We start from the raw sequence: 14,278 nt of genomic DNA, 5'->3' as shown, positions 1-14,278 counted from the left end.
AATGATATTATTTTGTATTGTTGGTGATATTTACATAAATCTATCTTCATTATTCTTATTATTAAAAAAGTGAATTTCTTACCTGGTAGCCTATTGTATTTCCTATTCTTTCTGCACGCTCTTCTGCTACTCTCTCAGCCACACCAATAGCTGACAGACGTCTTGGTTGAGTACATATAATTTCCAAATGGCTTTTTTCAGCAGAACTCCAGTTCAGAAGCCAGTCGTCTAGTAAGAATTGGGGAACCTGTCAGAGCAATAAACATGTAACAATTTAAAAGAACAGGCAATGAAATTTGGATTGATAATTAATGAGAAGAAAACAAAATTCTTAAAATGTAGCACGAAGAGAGAAACTTTGGGAGATTTTAAAATAAATGATATAACGATTCAACAAGTACCAAGTTTCAAATATCTTGGATCAACTGTTAATAACAACATCATTGAGGAAGAAATAAGAGAAAGAATTGTAATGGGAAACAAAGGATACCATGCCAACCTGCAGTTATTTGGAAGTAAATTGATATCTAAACAGTCCAAATTTAAGCTATACTGTACTACAATAAGACCTGTAGTAACTTATGCCAGCGAAACATGGGTCCTTAAAAACTCCATAAAACATAGACTGCTAATTTTTGAAAGAGCAATACTAAGGAAAATTTTTAGTCCAACTAAAGTGAATGATGGTACATGGAGAATTAAATATAACAGTGAACTGAATGAGCTGATGAAGAATAGGAACATAATAAATCATATATAATCGCTAAGATTAGGATGGTTTGGTCATATAAATAGAATGGAGAATAATAGACTGGTCAAACAAATATACAAATGGAAACCAATAGTTAACAGAAAGCAGGGTAGACCAAAAAATAGATGGGAGGATGATGTCCTGAATGATTTGAAATTGATGAAGGTGGAAAATTGGACAAAGATAGTTGGAAGCCGTAAGGAATGGAAGAAAGTTGTTGAGAAGGCCAAAACTTTCATCTGAGAGTTGTAGAGCTTGAAGAAGAAGAAGGAGGAGGAGGAGGAGGAGGAGGAGGAGGAGGAGGAGGAGGAGGAGGAGGAGGAGAAGGAGAAGTCAGAGCAATAAAGCATAAGTACAGTATTTAATATGTAAAAATTATATGATAATGTGATGTATGTCTGTAAAACTTGGTAGCCAAAAACATTTGGGAGTCCCCAAACTTTGAATTTTGATAGTCCTTTACATAGTAAACATGCTCTCAAAATTGTGTTTCCTTAGCAACTCTATGAGAGAATCTTGTAATGCCTAAACAAGCAGAACTTCATAAACAAAACACTAACTTGAGTACTTTTGCCACAACCAGTTTCTCCACTGACTACAACAACTTGATGTTTCTTCACTGCATTCAGAATGATTTCCATGCGACTCCAAGCAGGTAGTTGTCTTCGGCCTTCCAAAGCTTTCTTGTAACGAGAATCACCCTGTTTCTCCAGAAATCTTCTAGCAATGTTGCTGTCCTCCCTGTGACACACAGTTACATCTTAACAACAATACAGAACGGTTAATATATTTATTTCAGCTATATCAGCTACATCAGCTGCTTGTTTATGTGGATGACATGACTATGTTAGGAGAAAATTCACAAACTATTAGGGAAAACACGGGAATTTTACTTGAAGCAAGTAAGGAGATAGGTTTGGAAGTAAATCCCGAAAGAAAAAAAAAACTAAGTATGTGATTATGTCTCGTGACGAGAACATAGTACGAAATTGAAATATAAAAATTGGAAATTTATCCTTTGAAGGGTTGAAAAAATTCAAAATATCTTGGAGCAGCATTAACAAATGAAGAGTCCACTGCAAGAATGATGGATGTCACTTTCTTATCGAAAATGAACCAAGACTGTCAATGCTTAGCTTAAGACATATAGAATGTACATAAAGAGTTATATGGCATTAACACTGATAGTCATTGTCCAGTAATGATCGGAAAATCACAGTTAAGCTTTGAGCGCTAAGCATTTCAAACTTTCAATTGCTTCTCCTGCAAAATGTATTCCAAATGACATCCATCATTCTTGCAGTGGACTCTTCAAATATAAATGACACTCGGGAGGAAATTAAACGCAGAATAAATGTGGGAAATGCCTGTCATTATTCGGTTGAGAAGCTTTTATCATCCAGTCTGCTTTCAAAAAATCTGAAAGTTAGAATTTATAAAACAGTTATATTGCCAGGTGTTCTGTATGGTTGTGAAACTTGGACTCTCACTTTGAGGCACAAAGGATAAGAGTGCTTAGGAAAATATTTGGGGCTAAGAGGGATGAAGTAAGTTACACAACGCAAAACTGCACGCATTGTATTCTTCATTTGACATAATTAGGAACATTAAATCCAGACGTTTGAGATGGCAGGGCATGTAGCATGTATGACGAATCCAGAAATGCATATAGCCTAGAGTATTAGTTAGGAGGCCGGAGGGGAAAAAGTCTTTTGGGGAGGTCGAGACGTAGATATGATGAGAAAAGTGACACTCATTCCATTATTCCAGAAAGGGAACAAACGATATGCCGAAAATTACAGAACAATAAATATATTTTAACACATGCTACAAAATGTACACTAAGATTTTTAACCAAAAAATTACAATAATACTCAGAAAATTTAATATATGGAAAACAAAATGGCCTACAAAAAAGTCGATTGTGCACTGATGCAATATGAACTCTAATTTATGAAGGGGAGAATGTAATCCAGAAACGCCTCTGTTGCTTTAGATTTCGAAAAGCCTTTGATAATCTGGATAGGCAAAAGCTATTTGAAATGCTAGAATAAAGATACTTCCCAGAAAAAAATAAAGCAATAAAGTTAATACTAAACTGTCACAAGAAGAAGATATTTACTTACTTACAAATGGCTTTTAAGGAACCCGAAGGTTCATTGCCGCCCTCACATAAGCCCGCCATTGGTCCCTATCCTGAGCAAGATTAATCCAGTCTCTATCATCATGCCCCACCTCCCTCAAATCCATTTTAATATTATCCTCCCATCTACGTCTCGGCCTCCCTAAAGGTCTTTTTCCCTCTGCTCTCCCAACTAACACTCTATATGCATTTCTGGATTCGCCCATACATGCTACATGCCCTGCCCATCTCAAACGTCTGGATTTTAAGTTCCTAATTATGTCAGGTGAAGAATACAATGCGTGCAGTTTTGTGTTTTGTAACTTTCTCCATTCTCCTGTAACTTCATCCCGCTTAGCCCCAAATATTTTCCTAAGCACTTTATTCTCAAACACCCTTAACCTATGTTCCTCTCTCAGAGTGAGAGTCCAAGTTTCACAACCATACAGAACAACCGGTAATATAACTGTTTTATAAATTCTAACTTTCAGATTTTTGGACAGCAGACTGGATGATAAGAGCTTCTCAACCGAATAATAACACGCATTTCCCATATTTATTCTGCATTTAATTTCCTCCCGAGTGTCATTTATATTTGTTACTGTTGCTCCAAGATATTTGAACTTCTCCACCTGTTCGAAGGATAAATCTCCAATTTTTGTATTTCCATTTCGTACAATATTCTGGTCACGAGACATAATCATATACTTTGTCTTTTCGGGATTTACTTCCAAACCGAAGAAGATACAGCAGTGTTATTTGCTTTTGTCAACATTATTCAATATTTGCATGGACGAGTGGGCAGAACTAATACAGGAGGGATTCAAAGTCAAAGAAAATTCACTGTTTGGTAGGAAAAACAGTGAGTATGGAAATGGTCAAAACTCACTGTGCTTGAACTGACCTGAGAAGTTCATGAAGGCTGATTTGCTGTCGTTGTTGATGTGTGTTTGCATTTCTTGTGCTGGTCTCCCCTGCTGTCTCTAGCAGTGTCTCAGAAATCTCGTCAGATGGCAGGGAAGGAGGAGGAAATAGTGCACAATTTGGATCTAAGAAAGTGTTATCCTTATCTGTAATAAACATGTATTCATTTGAGTGGACACTTCCAGTTTAACCTTAAAACTGTATACTCTAAGTTTAATTGGCATGGTTAATTCCGTTTAGTCACACTGATATTTAAAACAATTGTATGATGTGTTCCGTCATTAACTTATTTTTATTCATGTGTGATGATTTTACATAAGAATCATATATTTAAGTTTTAGTTAAAATTAGATTCCGGATTTCCATGCACTATCATATCTTAAAACATGCATGCATTCGTGCACTATTATATGACAAAACATGCACAGTGAAGGAGGGAAAAAAACAGTAAAAATATGCACTATCAAAATTGAGTTCTACATTATGTTACATAATATTTTTTCTTTCGAAACAACGTACAACAACTAATTTCTCCCATTTTGTTTTCACTTACGTTCATGCATTTATCTGACAACACGTTCTTGAACACAGAAAATGATCTTTCTACGTCACAAGAAATCACAGGTGCAGACTATTCATTAAACATAAAATAAAGACTATTTGGGCTATTCCATATGAAATCGATCAGTAAAAAACCTTGCATTTTTTTAATACTCTAATTTTTTCCCTATTTATACAAGGTGCTGAGGACAGTGCATTTTCAAAAATATATTACAGAAAGTCAAACGGTTTTCGTACTATTGAGCGACAAATTTAGCGTATTTTATAAAAACAAGCCTCTTTCAGCGCTCAGAACTCTGGAAACATTTACTGCAGAATATTGAACGGGAGCTCATTTTGAAGCTGACATTTGGTAGGTTATGTTAAGAAGTAATCCTTATTTTTATTGTATACAGAGAGACAGATAATTTGATTTTACTTACTTTTTGGCTTTTTGCCCATTTGTAAAAATGTAAAAAATATTGAGAAAAAACCTTGCATTATTAAGAGGGATTTGGCATTGTTTGCTTAGTGGCTCGGCAATAAGTTTCGAGGGTATTAAATACATTATTTTTACACGCCTGGACTTGAATGGCGCAGTACCGCACGCACTGGCCGAGAGCTGAAGATAAGCGAGTGTTGGGCATCATTTTACTCCTGTGTTTATGAAAACTTGTGATAAAGCTATACGAAACATCACTTGCTTGTCTCGGCTAGCTCCCGCCTCACATGCAGCTGGTTACTTCACACGTGTACTATTTTTTTCCTTATTTGATATTTTCAATACTTTCTTATCAACGGTGCACCAGTAAAAAAATGTGTTTATTTGTACTTTCAATGTGGAATCTAACCATATATTTCAAAAATATTTTTTCGTGGGCAAAGGCATCTTAATGAAGAAAAATCTAAATTTCTCCATTTCCATAAAAAGTAAGAAAAACGGTTTACATGTCAATATAAACTTTAATTTCTTAGAATCAAAATAAACCATGATTTTGATCATTGGATGAAAGGGTTTCGGAGCCACAACAGTTTAAAGTTGCTAATTTTATGAAAATACGATAAATTTAAATATTTTAAATTTGAACACTATGAAGTTCTGATGCCTGAAACTTTGCACAAAGCATTGTATTACAGTTGTCAACGGACAGAAAAAGTTTCATTGTATTTAAAAGTTGCAAGGTTAATTTTCTCTATATTTCGGTCGATTTGAGATGGAATAACATTAAACAATGTTATGCAGTGATCATCAGAAAATTTGATTTATCGAAATGTGGGAATGTTATTTTATCTCTATTAATGTGCTTTTCACTCTTTACAAGTCACAAAATAAATAAATAAATAAATAAATAAAAGTTTCAAATGATAAGTAACTATTAAACCTCAACTTCAATTTAAGATTTGAAAAATGAAATTAGCTAAGTACAAAAAATAATATTTAGACATGGACCTACTTGTAGTGGAAATATTGGGGCTATCCTAGAAATTAAATGTGACTCACCTCTTAAAAGCTCTACCATTTCATCTGGATGATCAAGTAACAACTGTGCTATTGTGTACACAGCTGGAATTTCATCCTTAGCACAGATCTGTGCTTCTTGGAGTAACCTACTTGTTAACCGTAGGCTGGCGATAGGAGGAAATCTGCTGGCTGATGTAGTCAGGTACACTAATGCTGGCTCAAGGGGATAGCAAGAACCTAGCAATAGTAACAGAAAATGTTACAAACAAGAGACTAATATTGTACCACATATTTTTAAAATGAAGATCAAATTAATCTTGACATAAACATATTGCTAATGAATTTCATAAGCAGAGATGCATTGTTTTCATTAGTCCATTAATTGAAACGTTAAATGCATAGAAATATTGTGTGTGTGTGTGTGTGTGTGTGCGTGCGTGCGTGCGTGTGCGTGTGTGTGTGGATTTAACAATGAAGTCATCATCCTTCTTGCTTCCCAATATTTTGATGGAAGGTCCACAAATGTCCTGAGTTTCACAATTAGCCAGGTGCTCCATCCCCATATCCTCTTCTCTGGTGCGCACAATAAGCATTTAGGTGAATTCAGTACTCCAATACGATGGAGGCGTTTACTGAGGCAATCATGTCCAGTAAGCAATCTAAACATGGCCATGGCAGATTTTCGAGGTAGGTCAGGAATTAGTTTTGGATCTTTGAATGATTCTTTCCATTTTAATTTTGATGTTTTGCCTGTTCGCTGTTACTTATTCTTTTTATGACTCGTTTTATTGATTCATATGGGAACTTGAAATTCGTTTTTAAGTTGATTTTAGTTAATTTCTTTTGCTAACATGTCCACTCTCTCATTACCATTCAGTCCACAGTGGACTGGGATCCATTGGAAGACCACTTTTTTATTTAGCATTTGAATTTGTTTTACCATGCAATGAATTTCTTTTACTTTTTCCATTTTATTTTATTTTTTCCATGGTATCCTTCAAGAAAATGGTTAAAATCAGCTCATGAAAATGTTGCATAGAACTAGTATTAGACTAAAATTTCACCTTTTCGTGATGAGAGAAAAAAATAAAATACTAACTTTTCAGAAACGAAATAACATAAAATTTTTTGCTTTATCATAAAAAAATGAAGACATTATTACAAAAACAGCTCTAGTCATTTTTAATGAAACTGAGTTAAGGACACATTTGCTACTATATAAAATGTTTATAGATTCCAAAAACGGCCCATGTCAAGTGTAATAGACACAAGGATAAAACTCCAGTTGAATGGAAATAGCTGACATGTGTTATTCTTTTATTTTTTATTGTTCTGAAAAATAGCAATTTTGACAAGGGTTGTTTTTGTAATAATGTCTTCAAATGATGTTGTTTTCTAATGCCAGGCGTTTGACAATATAGTCATTTGACCTCTTGCACTCCAATATTTTTCAAAGATATTGTAATGGTCAGCCACTGAAGCACAGATTTTGAGGTGTTCCGAATCCATTTCTTGATTTGAATTGCACAATGGGCAATTAGGGGACTGATATATTCCAATTCTATGCAGGTGCTTGGCCAAACAGTCATGGCCTGTTGCCAATCTAAATGTAGCTACAGACGATGTTCTTATGTCACACAGAACAAATTTGCTTGCATTTTTTTTAAGTCAACGCAATCTTTTTATGCCTCCATCAAACTTTTTCAATTTTCAGATATCCATACTACAACATTGCTTTGCTGGAGGGAATCCCATGTACAGAATTCATGATATGTTACACAGCATTTCAACATACAGTAAAATCCTTCATATCTGGCAACTACGGAACAAAGCCAGTGTTGGATAACCAGTGCTGGTTAATTGGAAAATAGTTTTATAAGTTATTTAATAATATATTGGTGCACTCCTGCAGAAGTGCTGCCAAATTGCAATTGCTGCTTCTTTCTTTTGCTTGTGCTCACATTGATAATACTGCCATCTAGTGGCAATAGTTTCAGGTGTCTCATTAAAAAATGTAGGTCACTACTTCAGTTTGTCTTACTAACTCTCTCTCGTATTTTTATTTTTATTTTTCTTATTTAGAAGTGACTTTGTTTTTGAATTGTTTGTTATTTGGGTGCTGAATACGACGGATTCCACTGTACTGCTAAATGCTCAAAAGCACTCAGCAGTAATGAGGTAAATATCATGGAGGAATTGCTTCATTTGTAATGGAAGTCATCCGGAGATTTTATGCCTGTCATTGCAAAAGATTTCATATAATGAAAAATATTATTTCGTACGAAGTTGTTCAATACCAGCAAAATAAAAAAAACAGGAGAGCGACCAAATTTACATAAGCAACAAGTACTAAAATAAGAAATTTTTCCACTAGTCATTATTGCAAAGTCTGTATAGTTTTTCGTGTTTAGTTGGTATAATTTGTTTATGTGTTTAGTTTGTAAGTGTTAGTGTAAGCTCTCTTGGACTGGCTCCCCAAGTGTAGTAGATCTTCAGCTCACCCTACACTCCTGTAGGAGGCCGTTGCCCTTATGGGATTTCAGGCTTTTCGTATTTCGTATTGCAAAACAAGATACTCTTTTATTAAAATATAAGCTTTAAAAAGACAAATATCAGTAAAAGTACCTACGTATTTCTTTTCTGTTAAGAGATAATCACCCATGGCATGAGAAAAAAGACCCCCAGATTTTATTAAATTCAACTTCGACTTTTTAACATAACCAATCTTATTTGTCTCGTTAAATTTGACCAATTAATGAAGAATTTAGATTACGCAACTTTTGTTTGTATTGTATTAACAAAAATGTATGTATGACATTTAATAATTCAACTAAATTGTATCACAAGGCTATAATTTATTATAATCCACTTTTCTGTGTGTTTACCAATATTTCTACAATAAGATATTATTCTTATCAAAATTGTCTTTGTCCGAGACTGAGTGTATAAGTGTTGTTAAATGTTAAAGAACTGTGTTGGTGCGCTTTAAAAATACTGTTTAAATTAAAGTCAACATTAACATGACACTAAACAAGAACTGCCTCACATACTTCATACAAATTTTACCAAACAAAATACAGAAACAAGTACACAATATGTCTGAAAGACAAAAGAACATCACGCTAAAGAAATAACAAAGAGAGAGATCTTCAATCGGCTGACCTTCAGGAAATCGAATTTCCAGTTGGAACGGTGGTTTCTCTTTCTCCTTCTCCTCTTTGGGTACCACCACTGGTGTTTGAACAGGCTGATGTGAAAACCGGCAGGTTTGGGCATATTTACAGCTTCCTTTGGCAAAAAATCTGAAATAAAAGTTTGAGAATTACAGTATATAATATACAAAATACAGGCTATACATATTCATAATTCAAATGTTTGTCACATTTAAATGCAATACAAAATACGAATGTTCTTGCAATATTCCAGTATCAAATAGTATGGATGTTGGAAGTATTGAGTGATTTAAATCCGCAATTCAGTGTCGGAACGAAATAGGAAATTTAAAATGAAGCTAGAGGCTGAAATTATTTCAGGGTATAAGTGTACTGTTGACTTTCCATACGTGTTTAGTTTATTCACAGTTCCATATACAGGGTGATTCACGAGGATTTACCGCCACTTACGGAGCTTATTTCTGAAGACATTCTGAGTAAAAAATGTCATATAAACATTTGTCCTAATCGCAATATTTTCAGAGTTACATTAATCTGAAGTTGTTAGTAAAATATCTTTTTTCTTTAGTTGTAAGGGTAAAAGAACATTGAAAATAGAGAATGAACTATTCAGAAGTGTCATTTCTTTAATTGGCTAGAGTTCTGAAGCTAAAAATATGTTGTTAATTGCTTTATACAGATTTTGTTTTTCAATTTTTAACTAAAAATTACATCATTCTTACATACTTATCACAAAAATTGTTACAAATCATACGACTTTAGGAACTTCATTCTTTACAGTTTAATTATGCATCCTTATGCAATGGATCCTTGATCTCCAGAGAACAAGGTGCCGGTGCAGGTGTTACGTGCTGTCTCTGCTCACTTTATAGATCTCTTGGATATGGAACAACAAGTTTTGATGGTGAAATCATTGCAATATGTGAATGTCTCAGGAATCTTCTATGCCACATCCATAAATTTAGGAATGCAGTTATATTGTCAGACTCCAAAGCAGCTATTCTATCAATCGTCTCTAAACACACACCTTCATCTCAAAGAGCAGAAATAACTAAAATGCTCTCTCAATTATTATCACTCAATAAAAGAATTGTATTCCAATGGATACCATCCCATTGTGGAATCCTGGGAAACGAGAATGCGGATGCTTTAGCAAAGAAGGGCAGCACTGCTACTTACAGACCTGTTACTAAATCTACGTATTACTCTGTGAAAAGTTTATTAAATCTACATACTTAGACTTCAACAAACAAAATTTGATAACTCAATCCCAAGGGAAAAAATGGAACTCTCTGCATCAAAATCCACAGTTAATTCCCGATTTACCACGAAAATCGTCTGTAGCTGCATTTAGATTGGCAACAGGCCATGATTGTTTGGCCAAACACCTGCATAGAATTGGAATATATGAGTCCCCTAACTGCCCATTGTGCAACTCAAACCAAGAAATGGATTCGGAACACCTCAAAATCTGTGCTTCAGTGGCTAGTCATGATAATATCTTTGAAAAATATTGGAGTGCAAGAGGTCAAATGACTTTATTGTCAAACCCCTGGCATTAGAAAACAACAACAACATGCATCCTAATGTACAGTCTTAAAGAATTTACAAGAGTGGCGTGATTTGTAACAATTGTTGTGACTAGTGCGTAAGTAAATATAATTTTGTAGTTAAAAATCGAAAAACAAATTCTGTACGAAGGAACTATGGAATTATTAACACTTTTTAGCTTCGGAATATTAGCTAATTAAAGAAATTATATTTCTTAATAGTTCATTCTTCATCTGTAATATTCTTTTACTCATAAAACTAAAGAATAATGGTATTTTACAAACAACTTCAAATTAATGTAACTCTGAAAATATTGAGATTAGTACACATGTTTAGATGACACTTGTTTCTCAGAATGTCTTCGAAAATAAGCTCTGTAGGTGGCGGTAAATCCTCATGAAACACCCTGTATATGCGTGTATTATCTGAATGTTATTAAAAGGCACAGCCCTTTCAATTAGAAATTGTTTTCCTTTTTGTTGTACTGGGTGGTGCAGATAAAAGTAACCCAACTGCCGTTTGAATGCGAACGCGATATTTTGACTGCTTGAAATTCCATTACCAGTATCATATTCTATCATATTGTATCATAACAAAATGAGTAAACAGCTACAACAGTGGACAATTTTATGCAATAATCGATTGTTGGCATTGTTCCTGTCAGTATTTCATTAGTCATTAGTCGAATTACACATGTGAGGTGCCTAGAAGCAAAGTCAGCAATCTCCACTTTTTTAGAAACTTATATTATGACAGCATTGGATTCTTCTTGGTGTTTTCTAGCAATCTCCATAGGTTATGTAAAGCAAAAGCAGCTGTAAATGGTTTAATTTTCATATTGAAAACCGGGCTTAGAAGCAAAGGCAGCAATCTCCATGCTCAAATTTTACAATCTGAAAAGCAAAGTCAGCAATATCCACATTGGCCAATCAGAGAATGCCATTTGGTCATGTGACCGTCAGCTGTCCTCTTTCCTTTTTCTCATTGTTAGTATGGTTATTACAGTGTCAGTTCTATTTCTCTGAGGTAAAAGTAAACTAAATTACTTTGTTTTACTGAATACAGGTATCATAAAATTTCCAGTAAAATGAATAGTATAGAGAAAATAACACCAGTCTCGCATTCCAAAGCAAGGAAAAGAAAATCTCAGCCTGAGAAGTGGAAAAGATCAAAAGCTAAACAGCTCAGGTTAGTTAAATATTTTCTTATATAATGTCTTATTGTTTTGCTGTGGTTTGCTTTAATGAAAACTAGTTTCAAAATTACTATTGCAGATTAAGCAATAGTATAAATAAATATGTAAATAAATAAATGCAGTGTACATTCTTCTAAGACTCTTTATACTTTGATTTTAATACTGACAACGTTGTAGTTTATGATCATAATTTGTGAAATAGGTACCTAGCTTAAAAAAATTAGAGAATTCCCTCTTTTCCACAGGTATGGGCTTCCAATGCTGCCAGCCTTTCCTACATGTGGGCATGCTACAAAAAGCTTTCGATGTTCAATCTTATCTATGAAGCAGTGCCTAGATTTCCATAAGCTGTTCTATGCGAATAAGGATCAATCCAGTCAAAATGCCTTTTTATTACGGTATTGTAAAGTGTCCTCCATAACCCGAAAGAGATCGACAACAGGTACTCGCAGAGGAAAATATTTCCAAACAAAGTACTTTATGAGGAAAAGTGAGAGTAATAATCTAGTCCCTGTATGCCAGAAGGCTTTTCTCGGGATTATCCAGGTAAAACGAGCAAGAGTTGAATTTGTAACCAAACAGTTTTTTTAGTACTGGAAATGTTCCAGCTGAAGAACAAGGAGATCACTGCTCTCAGAAATTCCAGGCAAAAACAGAGGCTGTAATAAAATTCGTATCATCTCTGAACTTCACTACTGCCATTCACCAAGAGGGAGAAAATATTTGCCATTTCAATTGAATATTGCACTACTTCACCGAATGTACAATGAATGGTTCCAGAACTTATTCCACCTCTACAACCAAATCTTGTGCATCCTAAGAAAATTTCTGATGTCAAACGACTGCTTCAAATCCACTTCAGTGAGAACTGGCGTCAGAACGCAAAGTTGGATTTTTACAAGCCACTAATTGACAATGTTGATGCATTGGACTTGTCTAATGAGGTAGACACTAATGACTGTGCATGTGAACTCACGGAAGAATCTCCAGAATTGTGTGTGTAGCAAGATGAACAATAAAACTTTTCAAATGTTGAATATTGTGGAAAAAAAATTTGTATGCTTTGTTATCCCTAAACTAATGTTTATAATTCAGAATTAAATTTGATAATTACACATGACTTCTGAAATCTGCAATAAAACCTGGTAATCTTCTTCATCTTACATGCAGAGACTGTAATATCCACATCTGAGAAGCAAAAACAGCAATCTCCATATTAAAAGCTTTAATATATTGTTCCACAGTTACTCTGAAGTAAAGATACTATGTAAAATTGCTTTTCCGATGTCCATTTACATATGAAAATAGTTTTTGATGGAATTGTCGTTCAGTGAACACCTCAAAAAGTTTTTTGCTTCTACTGTAAAATTTTCCAAAGTGGAGATTGCTGACTTTGCTTCTAGGCACCTCATGTCTTTTTGCATTCTGCAAAATGACTTACTGCTCGTTTCGCGATTAGGCATGCTAACTGCTTTGATTTCCTATTACAGTATAGCCCCAAAAACATCTTAATTGATCATATCTGGAGGCAATGGAAACCAGGCAAAAAATTTGTGTACAGATCTGATATTTTATCTGTGCCTTTGTGCGTCACATTTGCAATGAGAAGCCAAAGAGATGGAGTTAAGTTGTAATGCTTTTTAATGTGCTGACACCCACGTTGTAAGATAAGCCACTTGAAATTTAATGGCTACTGACGGGCATAGATATAATATGAGATCTGCATCAGTAATACACTGTCACTTATGCTTTATGACGTAAGCACTAACCTACAGAACTCCGGCTGTGGTTTAGACTTCCTACTAGAAATCCTCTCACAGCTATCGTCTCTTTCCTTCTTTCCAGACTTTTTATTGTTCCTTTGCACATCAAAACCTTCATTATCTTCATAAACATCTAGCAGGTAGTCCAGCTGTAAGTTCAATATCCACAAACGATTTGCTATCCTCTCTTCAAAGGCAGAGTCGTAAATAGATTCTAGGGCACACTTTTCTTCTTCCCGCTGTTGCAGAATGTCAGAGGATGGAGGTTTAATTTCAATGTCGCCATTGTTAACGGAAGAATTTGTTGCAATGAAAGGGAAGGAGAGTCCAAGTTTGAAGTACTGGGAGAGCAGCACCTCTAGAGTTACTCCCACGTCTCCTCCTGTCAGCTCCAGGGCCTCCAAGCAATGTGACTTGTGGAAGCCGTAACTGAAAAAAGAAAAAAATATCATAGTCACAATTGCATAATTTATGATCATGATTAAGGGCCAGATTTTAGCATACAGTACACTCTCTATTATCTGGTTTGCAGATTACATCTTACACTCGAAAATAATTTATTACTTATTAATATAAAGCGACAACAAATCATAAAAAAATTAAACTGAACTTCAAATTAAAACGGTAAGTTGCGAAGGAATAAAATATTGTGACAGCCCCATCGAGACTTGATCACGCGTCCCACAGAGGTCAGGGCGCACGTGGAAGGATTGGGCGACGCGGCAAATGAAGTTGCGCACGCATCTACTTCCTAGGGTATGTGCTGTGACGAAGGGAGAGGGGAGAAATCCAGAGAA

General features: G+C 34.8%; 1 protein-coding gene across 1 annotated transcript in view; it reads right to left on the bottom strand.

Annotated features, from left to right (window-relative positions):
- LOC138704639 (putative ATP-dependent RNA helicase DHX57) overlaps nucleotides 1-14,278 on the bottom strand; it is a 40,790-nt gene that overhangs the window by 22,510 nt on the left and 4,002 nt on the right. The window contains exons 4-9 of the mRNA XM_069832726.1: nucleotides 13,488-13,910; nucleotides 8,962-9,101; nucleotides 5,839-6,036; nucleotides 3,778-3,943; nucleotides 1,312-1,492; nucleotides 83-247 (exon numbers count right to left, since the gene is read on the bottom strand). Coding sequence (XP_069688827.1) covers nucleotides 83-247; nucleotides 1,312-1,492; nucleotides 3,778-3,943; nucleotides 5,839-6,036; nucleotides 8,962-9,101; nucleotides 13,488-13,910 — 1,273 coding nt within the window. The remainder of the gene's footprint in view (nucleotides 1-82; nucleotides 248-1,311; nucleotides 1,493-3,777; nucleotides 3,944-5,838; nucleotides 6,037-8,961; nucleotides 9,102-13,487; nucleotides 13,911-14,278) is intronic.

The sequence above is a fragment of the Periplaneta americana genome, chromosome 8, assembly GCF_040183065.1.
Source record: "Periplaneta americana isolate PAMFEO1 chromosome 8, P.americana_PAMFEO1_priV1, whole genome shotgun sequence".
NCBI lineage: Eukaryota > Metazoa > Arthropoda > Insecta > Blattodea > Blattidae > Periplaneta > Periplaneta americana.
Note: the sequence above shows the minus strand (reverse complement) of the source record. Positions and strands in the feature narration are given on the sequence as shown.